The 19,363-nt window shown below is 29.4% G+C and overlaps 2 protein-coding genes across 2 annotated transcripts; both read right to left on the reverse strand.

Annotated features, from left to right (window-relative positions):
- Nucleotides 1–7,366: 7,366 nt before the first annotated feature.
- LOC124909585 (patatin-like protein 2) lies at nucleotides 7,367–9,272 on the reverse strand. The gene is made up of 6 exons (XM_047450251.1): nucleotides 9,083–9,272; nucleotides 8,720–8,901; nucleotides 8,429–8,615; nucleotides 8,160–8,321; nucleotides 7,755–8,057; nucleotides 7,367–7,600 (listed from the first exon to the last, which is right to left on the reverse strand). The coding sequence occupies exons 1-6, from the start codon at nucleotides 9,212–9,214 to the stop codon at nucleotides 7,367–7,369; spliced, it is 1,200 nt and encodes a 399-aa protein (XP_047306207.1). The 5' UTR covers nucleotides 9,215–9,272.
- Nucleotides 9,273–12,191: 2,919 nt separating this feature from the next.
- LOC124909592 (patatin-like protein 2) lies at nucleotides 12,192–14,089 on the reverse strand. The gene is made up of 7 exons (XM_047450259.1): nucleotides 13,928–14,089; nucleotides 13,590–13,771; nucleotides 13,296–13,482; nucleotides 13,041–13,202; nucleotides 12,636–12,938; nucleotides 12,348–12,526; nucleotides 12,192–12,252 (listed from the first exon to the last, which is right to left on the reverse strand). The coding sequence occupies exons 1-7, from the start codon at nucleotides 14,057–14,059 to the stop codon at nucleotides 12,192–12,194; spliced, it is 1,206 nt and encodes a 401-aa protein (XP_047306215.1). The 5' UTR covers nucleotides 14,060–14,089.
- Nucleotides 14,090–19,363: the final 5,274 nt, after the last annotated feature.

Consider the following 19,363-nt stretch of genomic DNA (forward strand, 5'->3'; position numbering starts at 1 on the left):
CAAGAGGAAAGCGCTTGCAGAGGTGTTGAAGCGGGCAGAACAAAACAGTCAACGAGTGACCGAACCAGTCGGGCTGAACGTGCAACCTCTTGATGAAGAAGAAGAAGAAGAGAACATCGAAGAACTTAACCGGCGCAAGAAGAGGGCACTCGAAAGTTCAACCGCAACTCCAAGCTCCAGACCGACTGTTGCTCAAACGTCTCGACCACCAAAACCAGTCTGTACCGGTTTTGGATTCGGCAAAAGAACTCCCGGCATCTCAAGTGTGTGGGCCGGACTGCAAATTGACGCTGCAAGAAGAGCCAGGAAAGGGAAGAGGAAGAACTAAGGCGACTGGAAAAAGAACTTAAAAAGGGGGATCATCCAAGCCTTAGTTTACTTCTACTTCTCTTAAGAACAATTTATGTTTTATTTGGTTTCAGAACTCAGTTGTTTTATGTTTTGGATTTATTAGTATTTACATATCTTTTGAAAAACTCAAACACATGTTTTTGAAAATTCTCTAAAAAATACTCAATAAGGGAGATATTGCTAAAACAAAATTTTCAACCGGCCATACATTACAAGTTTTGAATATTTATTCTAAATAATCAAAAAGGGAGAAATTGATAAGAAAAATTAAGTAAGTTAATTTTCAAACCGGCCATACATTACAAGTTTTGAATATTTATTCTAAATAATCAAAAAGGGAGAAATTGATAAGAAAAATTAAGTAAGTTAATTTTCAAACCGGCCATACATTACAAGTTTTGAATATTTATTCTAAATAATCAAAAAGGGAGAAATTGATAAGAAAAATTAAGTAAAGTTAATTTTTGGAACCGGTTAGAAAAACTAAACAACTGTTAACTTTCATGTGCATGAGTAGATCAAATCGTATGAATCGGCTGGAGCCTCATGAACCGGTTGCTGAAACACTTCAAAGAAAATCAGTTCCAAGTGATCAAGTCAAGATCAGAGGAACCGGTTTTTACTCTCTCAGGAGACCGACCAACAAAAACAAAGTTCACATTCCAGCCGGACTATATTATGAAAGAAACAAAACCGGAAACTACAATCTGCAGAGATGACGTATGATGACGAAATAGACATGTCTCGAAGGAATAAAAGAAGATAAGATCCGATCGGAAGCATGCGAGGAAAGCAATGATGATTTACTGATCCGATGTTGACAACCGGAAGGTGCATGTCTGACACGTGTCCGAATCTGCAAACCGGCAACGTCACATTTTCCTGAGGAATCCTTGCATGCTTGCCAAGTGTTGAGGAAGGTGAAACGTGCAAGTAACCTTTCTACACCGGCGTGATGCTGATCAACCAATCCCACGGTGAGAGAATAATGTGACCGTTGGGATCTCATCTACTATAAAAGGAAGACGAAGCAACCTCATTAATGACAGACATAGCAGCAAGCATAAAATTGACGGCACACAAGTTACGAAAATTCTAGAGAGATAAAGAAATATTACGAACGATCCAAAACCGGTGTGTCATAAACCGGAAGCTTTCTGTGTGTTTTTGTGTTGTGTTATTGTATTACATCAAGAGTGAGTTGGTGTAACCGGCGAGTAGCGAGTTGGGCTCGACCGGCATAGTAATTGCTGTAACTTTGAAAGTTAGTGGAGATCCTTCTCATAACCTGAGAAGAAGGGGTGACGTAGGAGAGTTTGCTCCGAACATCCATAAAAAACCTTGTCTCGTGTCATTTCCTTCATTTTACTGCTTACTCAATTAACCTAACTAAAATCAATCTTACTCCGAAAACCTGTCCACTCATATCTTTAAAACCGACTCCTTCTAAAACATCATCTAAGTCGCATACGTTGCTTCAGGCTGAAACAGACATTTCCTCCCTTGAACCCGGTTCTAGAGTCTGTGACAGTTTGTGTAGTGTTGAGAACGGTCATAGTCTCTAACCGGACTATCACCAAAGTGTTGTGTGTGTTGTGTAAGCGACCACCCTTCCTGAAACCGGAAACACCCCGGTCCTCCAAGGGCGTCCCCGATCCTAACATAAAATATTGTAAATCCGCTAACCAAAGAGTTAAATAAAGAGTTGGTGTTAAAGTCCTCATAAGGAATAAGACTTAATCCTACAATAAGTTAGTATGAAGGAAAACTCAACCTATGATGACTGGAGATTCCAAGAACTAGGTTCAATAGGATAACTTAATTGTACTAGACTTGATAGATTACTATGGGTGAAAAATTCTATGATAAAATAGTATTTCGGAAAAGGATAAGCACACATAATTTTAATGATTCTTTGTGAACAAAGAGATCACCTATGTTAGAGTAAAGTGGGATCGCTTCGAAAAAATTGCACGGCTCAATTCTAGACCCTCTCACTAAACCAAACAAGTGTTCATTGCCAAAACGAACACAATCATGAGAACTGACATGTATCAAGAAGAATTTTATGTAAAATTGTGTAATCGTTTACACAAATGCAGAATGTGCAAGGACGTCGAGTCTACTAATCGACTAGTAAAGTTATATATACTTTCATAAGGGAATGTTCAAAGGGTTACACCTACCGATCCTAAGTAGGGTTCAACTATTGAACATTTCACCGGGTTATTCTTCCAATTTCCATTAATGTGGGGAATTGATGGAATTAAACTAATTTCATTAATTAAATAGAAATGAGAATTTGGGTAAATGAAATTCACACCAAATTCAAATGTGAATTAATGGTGAAATTTAATCTAAATGAAATTCACATTGAATTTGAATTCAAATGTGAATTAATGTGAAATTTAATACAAATGAAATTCACACAAAATTCAAATGTGAATTAAGGTGAAATTTAATCCAAATGAAAATGAATTCGTTAATTGTTATAATTAACATTAATGTCTTGAATGAGGCAATTAACAAATATTGTTAATTACTATTGTAACTACAAAATATTAATTGAAATAACCTATGTAACTTTCATTCTCCTAATAAAGAGGAAATGTCAATGTAATAAAGAGGCAAACAATGCTAACCATTTATTGGATGAATTAGTGATCGTAGAATTAAAGAATTGATGAATGGATTTAGGGTTAATTTCCAGCTATATATCCCTTCACTTTAATTCCTTTCCACATACCATCTTATCATTTTTCACTCTAGAATTCCAAAAGTCTTTTCTTATCTTTGTGAGGGTTCTTTGAGTTTCTTGACTTGACCATTTTTATGTGAAACCCGGTGATTGTGATTCATGTATTTTTGTCTAATTCGATGTTGTAGTGGTATTTTTGTGCTAAACTATTACAGGTTCCATTATATATTGAGAAATAGTCGTCGACGAAACTCTCCAACACAAACGAGAGACGATGAAACTGTTTTAAGGGAATTGTGATTTTACAGGGCTCGAAACAATTTTTCTTCATTTATTTAATAATATATTATATTTTTTATATTATCATTTTTTGTATTAATATAATATTTATGTGTAATTGTTACGAGATAAGATCTCCAACAATTGTTGGAAGTAACTAATTTCATTAAGTAAATATAAATTAAATTTTGGGAAAATTAAATCAAAAGGAAATTCACACCAAATTCAAATTTGAATTATGGTAAAATATAATCCAAATGAAATTCACACAAGATAAAATTTAATCTAAATGAAATTCACGCCAAACTCAAATGCAAATTAAGGTAAAATTTAATCCAAATGAAAATGAATTTGGTTAATTTTTAATTAACATTAATTCCTTAAATAATAATTAACAAATATTTAATATTGTTAATTGTCATTGTAACAATTATGAGTTTATTGCTGTTATCAATTTCTATTGATAATTATTATTAGCAGCAGTTGAAACTATTTTTTTTTTTTTGAAAAACAATTTAGTTCCATTTCATTAAAAAAAACTCAAAAGAGGGAAAAAAATACAAAAGTTTAATATCAGATCTAGACAATTTCTAGATTTGACAGTGAAACAAGAACTGAATTTCAGACATCAATAACAATCAATTAGCGCCTATAACATTTTTACCTTGATTCTACTTGTGACTTTTTCAAACAAAATATCTCATATATGACAGAGCTTTCTATTCTCTTCATTATTTTCGATTCTTCTCCAGAATTGAATGAGTGCATTTCCATTTGAAGTTATATCTCCCCAAATATCTTCAGTAGTTCTACTTTTTTCACTGTGAATTCTTGAATTTATTTATTTACAAATATTGTAGATTACTGCTCCAAAGTAGCATTCTAGCATACTTACATAGAAGGATCATGTCGAACAAGTTTTCCAATTGATATTAAATTCAGTCTAATATTTGGAGCATGTCGAACATCCTTAAGTAATAATTTCGATCCATTACTAGAATCCAAGCAAGCATCACCAATACCAATAATCATACTTAAGTTGTCATTACTCATCTTCAATACTCCAAAATCACCTAAAGTATAAGACATAAATATTCTTTTTTTCGTGTAACATGCAAGGAAGCTCCGGTGTCAAACACCCAACTCAACTCATTATATATACAATTAATTGTATCCTCGACGTGGATAGTGACGATATCATTTGAAGTCGCTATTGACACACGATCTTCACCAACATTTTTATTTTGATTAGATTCGTTCATTTCGCGTTTCAGCTTAAAATAATCTTTCTTAATGTGCCCCCTTTTACCACAATGATAACATTCAAATGACTTGTACATTGATCTGAACTTACTTCGACTATTATGTCTTACATTGTCTTTTCCACCCAGTTATTATGTCTCCCCCTATTTTCAGTAATCAACACATTTTAATTTATCAAAGACCTTTGAAATTTTCTACTCAATTCCCCATTCATGACGCCACCTTTAGTCATCTAAGAGTTACTGCGCCATTATCAACATAATTACAAAGAAAAACCTTAAACGTTTCTCACGAATCGGGTAGAGTGGTCAATAATCAAAGTCTTTGAACATTATCTTCAAACTTAATTCTCATGTCTGACATCTGATCAAGAACACCCTGAAACTCATTTAAATGATCAGCCATATAAGCGCTATCATTATATCTCAAATGAATTAATTTCTGAAGCAAGAATAATTTATTACTTCCGGTCTTTGAAGCATATAAGTTTTCAAGTTTATTCCATAAATATTGTGCATTATTCTCATATTGGATGTGGTTGTAAACATTCTCTTCAACAAACTGACGAATAAAACCACATACCTGTTCATGCTCAAAATTTCATTCCTCATCAGATTTGGATGCAGGTTTCTCACTATCAAAATTGGATAAGTGTAAGGCCTTAACAAATAATAAATTATCCATCTTTCTTTTCTAAATTTGAACCATTTAGCAATATCATCATACTTGTGTTTATCTCTATATTTCAATCAAGTCCAAAACAACTAACCAAGCTCTGATACCACTTATTGGGAAAAACGTATATTTGATTCCCTACTTGATTGAAAAACTTAGGAGCAAATAGAGCACAAGTAAAAGAGGAAATAAATAACATAATGAACACACAATATTTACATGGAAAATCTCCTCAAATCAAGGAGTAAAAACCACGGGACTTTACGTCCTATTCAAGTTTCACTATAATCAGATCGAGAATACAATCAAGGTATAACAACCTTTTAATACCGCAGAAAGTTAAAAGGGCATAACCAAAAAGATACAAACTTTTTGGTCCCAAACTAGTCAAATAAAAAACTCAAATTAGGCATAAACTTTAAGCCCCAGAAAACCAAACTTTGAGACGTCCAAACCTTAATCTGACCGTTGAAAATGTAGAGGAATGAGTTACCAACCTCTCGACAAAATCTCAGAGCAATCGAACTCCGTTTGAATATCCGATCGTTAGTTTGATGAACCTGTGCGACTATAGGCGAAAACCAGCTACTCGATTTTCTCTTTCTTTATCTCTTTTAATTTTTTTTGAATTCTTCTTCTTAACCTACTAGAGTTATTAGGTTATAACATAACCCTTTAAAATATTATATTACTCTTAATGAATTAAAAATGAACTTGAACCACTATTGAATCTTTTTCATAGTTGGGAACCCAAACAAACCCAACACCAAAGGAATCTGTTAAGCTTGAAACTATAACTTAGCTTTCCGAGTTCTTTAATTCAAGAAATGAGTTCTTGATTGATGGGACAGAGGGTGGAATTCTATAATCAAGCGCAGCGGAAATAATATGAGAAGAGAATTCGAGGTTACCGCTCATTTATAGCGGCTGAATTACCCAAGAGTAGTCGGTTACAATTCTGTTACAACAACTTTTAGGAACTTAGTCAACAATCAGTTTTGTGGGAATAGAAAAACAGAATTAAAATATTGTTATGCTATGAAAATAGAGTTCCCGACCGAGTCTCTAACCCAAGTGTTCCATAGGACCGTGGAGGGTGTTGTTTCTTATCTGTGGACCGTAACATAATCCCACAGAAAAGAATACGCAACATTGTTATCAAGCACCTCATAACAATGTGCCAAATATAATATTCCTCATTATCGATCTTTAATCATTTTCCATTAGTATGAGCACAATCTTTGTTTGAATCTCATGTTGAGTAGAAAGTTGTCCATTCTTCTCGGTCAATTTTCTACCAAACAAATTATTCGAGCTTATGTGGTTGAGGGTTCCCATAGAAAAATATGCATTAAGAGCCTCCCTTGACCATTCACTTAGACACCACATTGAGTAGAATTTAAATAATAAATGATAATCTACCAAAAACGCAAGTGAAATATTGTTTATCATAACAACCTACCACCCTTTGACATATATTTGTTTTCCGTATGGATAGTTTCCCCTCCAACTTAAAAAAGAATTGGGTTCCATTTTCGAAATATATCGTTTAAACTTTCAAATCAAGGGACTAATATGTTGAAGAACACATTGGTAAAACTGAAGAATAATATCTAACTTATCCAAATATTTGCCAAGCAATTTAGAACATATATACAAGAAAAAGTTTCATTTTTTCATCAGTTTTAGTTGTATGACATTATTATTTACTTCCCATGTTACCTTGATAAAATGAAAATACACTTGTTTAATTATCTCTTGCATAATATCCAAATGAATGCTTTATGGATACAATAAAATGAATTAATATATATTGTGGCACTTAACAATCATTACTTACATTAATAAAGCATCAACATTTACAATAATTTTAAAGGCTTATAAGCTAGTTGGGTCCCCAATTCCGGGCCTTATTATCAAACATAAAAATAATCATTAAACAATCAAAAACAACAACTTCTGCAAATATCTCTAGCTTTCTTTCATGGCAGCCAATGCATCAGTTTGACGATGATCTAGTCTCTCTGAGTTTCTTCTCATCCGAGAGCAACTTAGCAAATCTGCAAAGATATTTTTTTCATTGATTATTAGAGACCCGAACTAGTTTGTAATATCGATATATATGAAAATATTGAGTCCATTTAGTGGTGCATACCTAATCAGAGCTTGTTCGTTGGTCTCATTATCAAAAGTAGGTTCGATTACACCGGTCTGCATATTCATTCTCGAAACAGGTTTCTTCAACAATTTCTCTCCAACCTTGACAAGATTTTCGAGGTTTTGTTTCGTGGCTATGTCTACTGAGCTTATTGGTCCATCGCTTAAATTATCATCCTGCATGTACCATATATACATGTATACTATTTAGATAAGCTTTAAATAATTCCTTTTAGTGGATCAACAAAATATATAAATATAAGGATAACACACCCATAATTAAATTAATTGAATGCTACAATAAAATGAGGTGAATTTGAACAACAAATACCTGAATTCGTATGTAATTCTTTTCGGAATCAAGGGTTTGAAAAATAATATTGAGATGAAAATCAACCATATCAGCACTTGCTTGAGAATAAACGTCAATAATAGGGGTGGAGCCACCATGTGAGATCCAATTGAGCGCACCCCATTTTGCTGCATCTTTTGCATTATATTTCCCTTCGTATTTAGCTGAACCAGTCCCCAAAGATATCACCAAAAGCCTCGAGTAATCCATTTGGGTTATGGTAGAAAAATCTGATGATCCCTTCATGATTTGTTTCGTCAACTCTCCAATCGCAACTAGAGTCTATTCGAAGAAGATATAAATAAAACAAACTTGAGTAACGACATAGCCAGTTGGTACACATGCAATTAATTGCGAGTAGAGGATGATGAATGAGAATAATACCGGATTATTTGCAGCAACACCACCATCTGTCAAGTTAAAGTCTCTAACCTTCCCGGAATGGTCCTTGTTTTGGAAATGGTACGTGGGGAGATACGTCGGAGCTGCTGACGTTGAGATGCATATATCCGAAAGTAAAGCATTCATGCCAGGGGTATGTTTCACCTGAATTTATATGTTACATGTTTTTTTCTCATATTAGCGTTATACATTACAAAACGAGAATAAATAAAGAAGTTCATTTATAGGTTTATAAGGTAGAGATCTTGGACCTCATAAGTTGAAAAAATAGTTGGTTGAAGTTCCTTGATATCAAAAGCTGGAATTGCCACATTAGTAAGTGTTTGGTGCAATCTTGTACTTCCAAGTTTTTCTCTAATGATGCTATGAAGATATTCTCCATTATATTTTGGCCCCCAAAAGGCTTTCATCATCTTTTTAATACCAGGAAAATAGGAACTATTTGTGCCCAAGAATCACAAAGCAACATACTATGTCAAAAAAAAGAGAAAAAAAGGAAGAAAAGCTAGATGTATATCTTATTGTCTTAACATGCAATTTACCTGTCTTGAGGAAAGATTTTTGGGCTATGCTCGAGATAGAAATTGTTAATATCCTTTGCCGCAAACAATGGACGATTGTTTTCATCGGGTGCAGTTAGCATGGCTGTCACCAAACCTCCTGTGCTAGTCCCAGCAATTACGTCGAAGTAATCTGCAAGTCTTGCATGCTTACCGTCGAGTTTCTACACCATCAACAACACAATATAACATCTTAAGAAATATTGAAATATATATATACCATCTTTTGTAACCCTTTATTGTTTTTCACTTCCTTTTATCACAATTCATGTTAAGAAAAACACCAAAATTCTAGAGACATCTTTTCTCAATTTTCTTTTCAACGAAAACGAAATAATAGAATACCTGAAGCTCAGACTCGAGAAACTGAAGGATTGTCCCGGGAATTATTCCTCGTATGCCACCTCCATCAATACTCAAAACAGTTATTAGGTTACCAAAAGTTGGTGGCTGAAGGAATGATTTTGGAGTTTCCATATATGTTTCTTTTTTGATCAAGTGTTTGCAATATATCTTGGATGTGTGTGAGAAAGATGGTACAAAGAAATCAACTAGCTAGAGAGAGCTTTGAAGATGTAGTTAAAAGATTGAATGAGCTAATTAAACCTTTCTTGCTAGGGTTTCTATTTATATGTTTACAATTGTGAATTAAAAAACTCATGCATGCATCTGCTTGGAATTAAACTCATTATATTATGTTCATAGGCATTGACGGCCTAATTTGGACTGGTCCATTTAGATAAGAATTGAAAGTTTAAGTAAAGAAAACTCACCCTTTTCCATCACATGTAATAATTGTAGGTCAGAATTGAAGGTTAGGAAAAGGTCAAAACCCATTTTTTATATTTATAAGAATATCAGTAAATAAGCCCTTAAATTATTGAATGTTTTCGAGATTCACCCTCAAAACTTTTATTTATTTTGACTCAGTTTCCCTTATTATTTGAAAACAAAAAAAATCCCATATTTTAGTGACATGATGTATTTTAGGTTAAACCTATTTAAACTTACAACTTTGATAAAATATGTACATTAATGTGAAGTTGTTATCAAACTTCAAGTTTGTAAATTTATGCAAATTTTACTAATTTCGTGAACGTTCTTTATCTACTTTTTTTCTTGACAATAAACATTAAACAAAATTGAATTACACCAAGTATTCACAATGAGATTTCAACACATCATTCAAAATTCAAATGTATTTTTATCGGTTATTTTCAAACTATAATCATGATTTATTTTATGAAAGGAATTTCACATGTCAAAAATGAATTTTTGTAAATAAGTTATTTCAAAACTTAAGGGACTAAAAGGAAACTAGTTTGGAAGTTTGTAAAGAGGTGATTAGATATGATGACATAATTAAATAATAGTTGGACATATCTTATGAGATAAGATCATTCCATTCACTCGTGTATAAATTAACTATTTAATTAATATGCAATGTTAAGTATCTTTTCAAAGTTGGGAAGTAACATATATATGATTAAATAATTATTAGCATATGATAATCTACAATTAAGTTATAATATAATATACATAAATATTTGATTTCAAAGATGGTCAATGTTCCACGAGCAATTGAGTTAAGATTGGATAATGATTACCTTTTTAAGAATATATATATTTGATTAATTAATTTAGTAACAAAAAAAAAGTAACCATATGATGAAACCCATTAAAAAAAATTATTATTTAGAGCAAGTTATGATATTTTTTTTTATTATAAATTATCAAAATATAACTTTAAAAATCACACAAATTCCCATGAATTAAGAAAATCAATATTGGCAACCTTGGAAAATAATTCACATAAAATTAAGGATCACTTTTAAAGATGAGTTATAATACCTTTTTTTTCAATATGGTCTCATTTCAAGGTTGACTTGACCAATATTTGTTATTATATGTGTTAGGAAATGGAACATGTGTAATAATATTACATATAAAATATGTTTATTATAGAACTATTAAATATATAGTTTATATTGGTCACGTTTCAAATACATGCCAAAGTAACATCTTACTTTTATGCAATGAATTGGAAATAATGTTATAATTAAACAATAAGCCGCCAGAAATATTGTTCCTTTATGCTTGGAGAAAGAAATAGATATGCAAGAATACCTAACATTTATTTATTTATTGAACTTAATTGCACATTAATCCACATTTATGTTTTTATTTGGAATAATTATACTAGTCACACTTTGACCTACCCAACAAAAACAAGCATTGCAACCCAAAGGAACTAATTACCTAAGCAAATAGAGAGAAACACATTCGAACCAAACCGGAACGACTCAAGCCAGTAGTTCTCCATTCGTTAAAACTGAGACTCCTAGGTTCGGTTAAGTAGTTTTAATGGCAAAATAGCGACAATTTAGCAGACTTACTGTTGCGTATGTTTTTAGAATTTTTTTAAAGGTTAACATAATTTTTGTTAATATATTTGATTGTGAAAATTGTAACCAAAACTCATACAAAAATAGTTCTTTATAAATTATTTAAAAGAAAATTAACTCAATAAACAAACAATCATTACACCCTTCTAAAATAAATAAATGTAACAATAAAACATCAGGCTCAATCACAAACATTCCGCACACATACCTCAAAAATCTTTTGCAGACCGAGAGATCAAAAGATCGGAGAACCGACAGGTTTTGTGTCGTTTTATTTGTAAGGCCATCTTCCCACACTTTTTCGAGGGTAGTTAAGGACTACCACAATTCGTCACAACAGAATTCTTCAAGTTCCACGCCTCCTTCTCAATTACGAATGCTTCGTTTTCTTTCTTCAATGTCCCAATTTTTACTAGGGTTATGATTAATAGATATATGTTTTTGTCAACCATATGTTAAAAGTTGTTCAAGAACTTAATTGATTTTGAACTAGCTGTAACTTTAGTATCATTAATAACTATCTATCAACTGACTGTAATTTTAATATCATTAATAACCAGAGTTTTCCAATCAAATGATATTTTTGCTCTTTTTGTTTCAATGTATATTCAATTTCATTTATAAGTTTTTTTATATATGACTATATTTACTACCTCCATGTGACCATGTCAAAAAACAATTCTGTAGTGATACACCATGTCACTTTGATGCTCCATTAATACAAAATATAATATTTTCAATTAAAAGAATACACTTCTCTTAGCTCATGGATAATATCCAAATGAATGCAATGAATAAAAATAGTTTAGCAAAAGACATTTAATTAATATAATATTGTGGAAGTACTTAACAATTACTTGGTACATACATATTAAATCATTTTTACACCAAAGAATAACAATTAAAGAATCGTTATGATCACTAATTAAAGACCTTATTATCAACATAAATAATTAATTAAACAATCTTTTAAATTTAAATACTACAACATCAACAACCAACAAGTGCACAACTTCTTCAATTAATCTTCTTTCTTGGCAGTGAATCCATCAGTTTTGTGATGATCTAATCTTTCGAAGTTTCTTCTCCTCCGATAGCAACTTCGCAAATCTGTAAAAATAATATCAATAATTATTTCACTAATAGAGGTTTTATGGATTAGTTGTAAGAATATATTGAGACCATTTAGTGGTGCATATATATACCTAACGAGAGCTTGTTCGTTTGTCTCATTGTCAATAGTAGGTTCACTTATACCGGTCTGCATATTCATTCTCGAGACAGGTTTCTTCAACAATTTCTCCCCAACCTTTACAAGATTTTCGAGATTTTGTTTTGTGGCTACATCTACTGAGCTTAATGGTCCATCATTTAAATCATCATCCTGCATGTACCATATAAATATATACATGTGTTTGGTGATCAATAAAACAATTATAAGGAGTTAATTGATTGTTATAATAAACATGATGTGAATTTGAACCAACAAATACCTGAATTCGAATATAATTCTTTTCAGAATCAAGGGTTTGAAAAATAATATTGAGATGAAAATCAACCATATCCGCGCTGGCTTGAGAGTAAACGTCAATAATAGGGGTGGAGCCACCATGTGAGATCCAATTGAGCGCACCCCATTTAGCTGCATCTTTTGCATTATATTTCCCCTCGTATTTAGCTGAACCCGTCCCCAAAGATATCACCAAAAGCCTCGAGTAATCCATTTGTCTTATGGTAGAAAAATCTGTCGATCCCTTCATGATTTGTTTCGTCAACTCTCCAATCGCAACAAGAGTCTACTCGAAGAAGATATAAATAAAACAAACTTGAGTAACGATATAGCCAGTTGATACACATGCAATTAATTGCGAGTAGAGGATGATGAATGAGAATAATACCGGATTATTTGCAGCAACACCACCATCTGTCAAGTTAAAGTCTCTAACCTTCCCGGAATGGTCCTTATTCTGGAAATGATATGTGGGGAGATACGTTGGAGCTGCTGATGTTGAGATGCATATATCCGAAAGTAATGCATTCATTCCAGGAGTATGCTTGACCTGAATTATATGTCACACATTTCTCATATTAGCTTTAAATGTTAAAAAACGATATTAAATAAAGAAGTTCATTCATTTATAAGTTTATTATACCTCATAGGTTGAAAAAATAGTTGGTTGAAGTTCCTTGATATCAAAAGCTGGTATTGCCACATTAGTAAGTGTTTGATGCAATCTTGTGCTTCCAAGCTTTTCTCTAATGATGCTATGAAGATATTCTCCATTATATTTTGGCCCCGAAAAGGCTTTCATCAACTTTTTAAGACCAGGAAAGTATGACCTATTTGTGCCCAAGAATCAAAAGCCACAAACTTTGTTAGTTAAATTGCATAATATTTATACACATAAAAAATATGTATATGTTATCTATCATCTTATCATTTTTACCTATCTTGAGGAAAGATTTTTGGGCTATGCTCGAGATAGAAATTGTTAATATCCTTTGCAGCAAACAATGGACGATTGTTTTCATCTGGTGCAGTTAACATAGCTGTCACCAAACCTCCGGTGCTAGTCCCAGCAATTACGTCGAAGTAATCTGCAAGTCTTGCATGTTCACCGTCGAGTTTCTGCACCATCAACAATATTAATAATTAAGAAATTTTCTTTTGAACAAATTAAAGCATATGTTATATTTAGTTAAGCTTTTGTGATATTACTAATTGTTCCAATGTCCCAACCAAGAATTTTGTAAAGAAACAAAACTCGCAAATAATATAAGTTACCTGAAGTTCGGATTCGAGAAACTTAAGGATTGTACCAGGAATGATTCCTCGAATGCCACCTCCATCGATACTCAAAACAGTAATTAGGTTTCCATAAGTAGGGGGTTGAAGGTGTGATTTTGGAGTTTGCATGTTTCTCTATTCAAATTTGTATTATATGTTTTGGATTATTAGTACTAAGAATAAACTAGCTAGATAAAGCTTTGAAGATATAGTTAAAGAAAGAATTGAATGAGCAAAACCTTTCTTGCAAGGGTTGGTATTTATAGGTTAGAAAACTAATGAATATGCTTGGAAACTCATCATATTTGGATAAGAATTTGAAGTTTGAAGTGAAAAACTCAGCCTTAGCTATCACATGTAATTAAGAATATTTGTAGGTCAGAATTGAAGGTTAGGAAAAGGTCAAAACCTAATTTTTAATATTTTCCAAACCACTTGTTTCTCCATTCTCGACAAATCCCAACATTTGAATATATTTATGACAAAAATCTATAAAATAAGACCTAAACAATTTCAAAGCTTTGATATTCACCCTCAAACTTCTATTTATTTATTTATTTTGACACCCTAAGTTTTGCATATTTCTAAATAACCCATTTTCTAGGGATACTTAATAGATTGGATGAATTTTATATAGAATAAGTTAACTCATTTCAACACTAAAACTCACTTGCTCTAATGAATTTACTATGGGATGAAGTGGACTTAAACCCACCTTCGGAAAAAAAATTATTTATTAATTATTTTTAAAAATCATTTTTTTTATTATATATTATATTATATTATATAATATAATATTATATATAATATATTAATAAAATAAAATTAAATATCCATATCCTTTCCAAGTATATGTAGTATATTAGTATATATATTTCAATTATTTTATATATCATCATTCTTCCGTAGTTTTATTATTAATTTTTTTTTAATATGTTTCACAACTTTTTTGCAAACAAACATATTATATAAGAGGTAAAATTCCTTTTTTTTAATATATTGTTTTTCTAATTCTCATGTTTTCATGTTTTTAAGTAATATAATCGTCAATTTAATTATATATATCATATTTATAATTAATTTATGTATGTTTGATTTAATGTAGAATTTTGAGAATTTATCATGTTAGTATTACTTTTTTCTACATTTTCATTGTACTCTAAATTTTTAACTATTCGATTAAATATTTACTTGGATTTTTTAATGTTTTCGATCTTACATTATAATTATTTGATAAAATATTCCATTTTAAAAATTGTGTATAGGTATATAAAAAATGAAACACGGATCTGCTGCAAAGAAAGGAAAGACGTCGTTGATATCTTCATTCTTTAAAAAAAAAAGATCGTCAAACTAGTGAAAGTTCTCCATCTGCGGCCTCTACAATCCAAAATCAATCTAGTGAAAGTATTCAAAAGTTTATGTTATGTTGACTAGATTGATTCATCTTGTTTTAACATTACCTGTTTCTACCGCTACTCATGAGCGTTCATTTTCAGCAATGAAGAATGTGAAGACGGAACTTTGCAATAAAATAGAAGATGATTTTCTTACCGACGGCTTGACACTCTATAACAAGATTTAGCTAAAGATATAAATGTAGATTCTATTATAGATGAGTTTTATGTTATAAAATCTTGTAGAGCTCAACTTATTTAAACATTATAGTATTTTTTATACATATATATTTATATTATTTATTACATTAAATTTAAGTCCACTCCAAGTTAAAATTCTGGGTCTGATACAAAATTTAACAAAAGATTAAAAAAGCATCGCTTTCCTCTATGGACAAAGTCAATTTTGACAACTCTTTCGTCTACAAAATGTCTATAATTTCGTGAAATTTCATTACAAAATAACTCAATTTCAAATGTTCTGCTATCTTAATCTCACGTGTTAAAAAAATGAAATTTTAATCAAATATGTAGTAAAATGATTTATTTCAAAACATAAGGGGCCAAAATGAAAACAAGTTTGGAAGTTACTAAATGTGTGATTAAATATAACATACACAATATAATTAGTTGGATATATATAGGTGGAATGGTATATTCCAATATGCTATTTTTTTGGTTGAACCCTAGGCTAGTTAGACTATTCTCGGTTGAAATCAAACTCTTGAATTTTATTCTTTTAGACACGATTTTCGTGCTTAAATTATCTGAATGGGTTAAGTAATATATTTTAATATGTTGATAAGGTTAGTATCGTGCTATAAAGTATAAAGTATCTCTTCAAAGTTAGAAAGTAATTAACTTGATTAAATATTAACATATGATAATATAAAAAATAACATAAATATTTGATTTCAAGATGGGATAAGGATCACTTTAATTAGATGACTAATCAAAATGCTTATTTTTTTAGTCTCATTGACTTGACCAATATTTCTTATTATATGTCATAGCGAAGGGAACATGTGTAATATTACATATCAAATATGTTTAATACAACAATTAAATATATAGTTTTATTTGGTCACGTTTCAATATATATCCTAATGATAACATCTAATTTTGTATCGAATGAATAGCCGCCGGAAACATATATTGTTGCTTTCTGCTTAGAGAAGTCCAAGCATACCTAACAAAATGTGTTTTTTTTTTTACTATTTTGCTATGTACCTTAAAAAACATTATTCAGTCTGATTGCGATTAAAAGATTACAAAAATTGTGTAGAAATAATTTATGAGGTTATTTAAAATAAATATATATAAGATTTATTTATAAAATAAATTAAACACAACTCAATGGTCATAAGTCAATCGCGTGATAATAATAATAATAGAACTTAAAATTTGTATATAAGAATTAATATTATTCGTAAGTAATTTGTTGAGTTTTGATTTAAATTTTAACTAATAAATAACAACATAAACTAATTAGAGTTATTTTTTTAAGTTGGATAAGGAAAATGATTTTTTTAAATATCAACTTTTCATTAAAATGAATATTAATCTTATAAACGTGAAAGAAAGAATGAGAGGAGAAAGGCACACTAAAAAATAATGATAAAAAAAAAATTATTCCCAAGAAAATATAAATTGTAAGTAAAATATTTTCAATATTAGGAATAATACTCTCAAGAAATCTCATTACGGTTTATTGGCTGAAAAAATCAAATAATTTCTCTCTTTCCTCCCACTTTTACATTTTCTAACCAATGAAAGTGATGGCAAGTCATTCCTCTAACAAATTCTCTCACCAAATTCCCTATCTCTATCACTCTTCATTTAAGATATCTAACTTTTTTTTACTTTTCTACTACCTAAATATATTATTTGACTTTTTTTTAACTAATATAATATTGTTCTTTTATTTTATTTTTGATTTCTTATAAATATTTCACTTAATAATTTATTTCAGTTATAAACTAAATATTTTATTAAACATAATCACGTTTTGAATTAAATAGTTAATTTTAAACGTATAATTATTAAATCAATTTGTTGTGACTTGTCAAATTTATTTTTATATTATAAATCCTAAAACATGTTTAGATGTTACTATTCTTAAACAAGAGGTAAAGAACAACATGAGTTTTAATTTGAAAATTATTTGATGAAAATTAAAATGTTCGGTTTGAGAAAGAATGAGACGGTTTGGACAAAGTAAAAAACTTACAAATTATCTATTAAAAGATTTATATATCAAATAATTAAGGGAAAAAACAACATTGAAGAATACAATATCATGAAATAGTAAAAATCAAAATTTTATTCCAAACTTGAATAAAATGATGAAGTTATGTATTATGATGTAGATATATATGACTTCATCATAATACATAAAAGTAAAATTAAATGTAGATATATATGATTCTATTTTACCCATTCATTCATTTAAATAGTCTGGAATTCAATTATTTTGAAATTTGATGGATATAATATAGGTTTTAAACTAATTGTTTATTTTAAACTCGTTGAATTAGTTAATAAAAAAATTTAGAAAATAATTTGTTTGCTCAATATTATTTTAAAATTATAAATTAGGGTATTTAACTCATTCATTTATTTATTTCTATAATTTAGATTTTGTTTGAAATAGTTTAGAATTTGATTATACTATATCAGTTTTAAACTAATTATTTATTTTAATCTCATACTCATACGAAGAGTTCATATAAAAAAATAGAAAACAATTTTGTTGCCTCAATATTATTTTAAAATTATAAATTAAGATATTAAAAACTAGTTTTTAACAAATTAAAATAAAGAATAATGCGCATCTAATCTTCACACGCAAAAGTTCGATTAGTTGAGGCAAACTAGGAGTCGATGGTTATCCGAAATCATGATATTCCGCACATGATTGAAGACATGTAATTAAAATTGGGTTCAGAAATGGAGATATGGAATAAAAATAACCAGTTTTGAGTTAAAAAATGAGTAGAGATTAATAATTAATCCAAAACTCATATCTTATTCATACTTAAAATAACTCATATATTAAAATTATTTTATACAATATTCAAGATTTTCATTCCTTTTTACCTATCTTCTCCAATTCTAAGTATTTTTTTTTGTTATTACAAATCGACACAAATGAAATTGATGAAAAAAAGTCATAGAATTGGATATTTGAGAAATCTGTCCAAATCAAGAACTTGAGAGTTATCGATAATGTAGATTGAATTTGTAGGTATCCATGGAAAACTAGATCAAATAGATAAATTATATATAATGAAATCGGGTAGATATGTTTTTGAGATTTTAAATTATTATTTAAAGTATATAGTTTGATTTAAAATATATTTTTTATTTATGAAAATGTGTAAGAAATGATATGTTTAATTAGATTGAAAATTTGAAAATTCACTTATATTAAATTTTCAATCAATTTAAAAGTTAAAAGTTAAAAGGTGACCATTATTTCCTAAGCATTCTTGTTAAAAATGTCATGTTTCACTGCTCAAAAATTAATAGAGTAAATTATATATATATATATATATATATATATATATATATATATATATATATTTAAATATTTATTTTCTATTTTATTTTATTCGATTTATTTTATTTAAATTTTTTATTTAATATAAAATTTAATAATTTAAGAAAAATAATACAATTAATTTTTTTGTTAAATAATAGTATCATAAATTAAAAAAATAAGTATTTAACTAATACATTTAAACAATTCCGTTTGTTATTATTAATGTTTAAATTGATTAATTATATATATATATATTTAAATATTAAAAAATATATTTTAAATAAATAATAAATATTTATTATTTTAATTATAATATTATTATAGTCTTAAAATTATATATAAAATATTATGGTATTATTGTTAAATAAAAATAATAATTAATATTATTGTTGAAAAAAAAGAATAATTATATTAATTTAAAAAATAAATAATTAAATAAAAAATAAAAAGAAAAGAAAAAATTATAACTAATTAAAAACTGAAAATAATAGT

This window comes from Impatiens glandulifera, chromosome 1, assembly GCF_907164915.1.
Source record: "Impatiens glandulifera chromosome 1, dImpGla2.1, whole genome shotgun sequence".
Classification (NCBI taxonomy): Eukaryota; Viridiplantae; Streptophyta; class Magnoliopsida; order Ericales; family Balsaminaceae; genus Impatiens; species Impatiens glandulifera.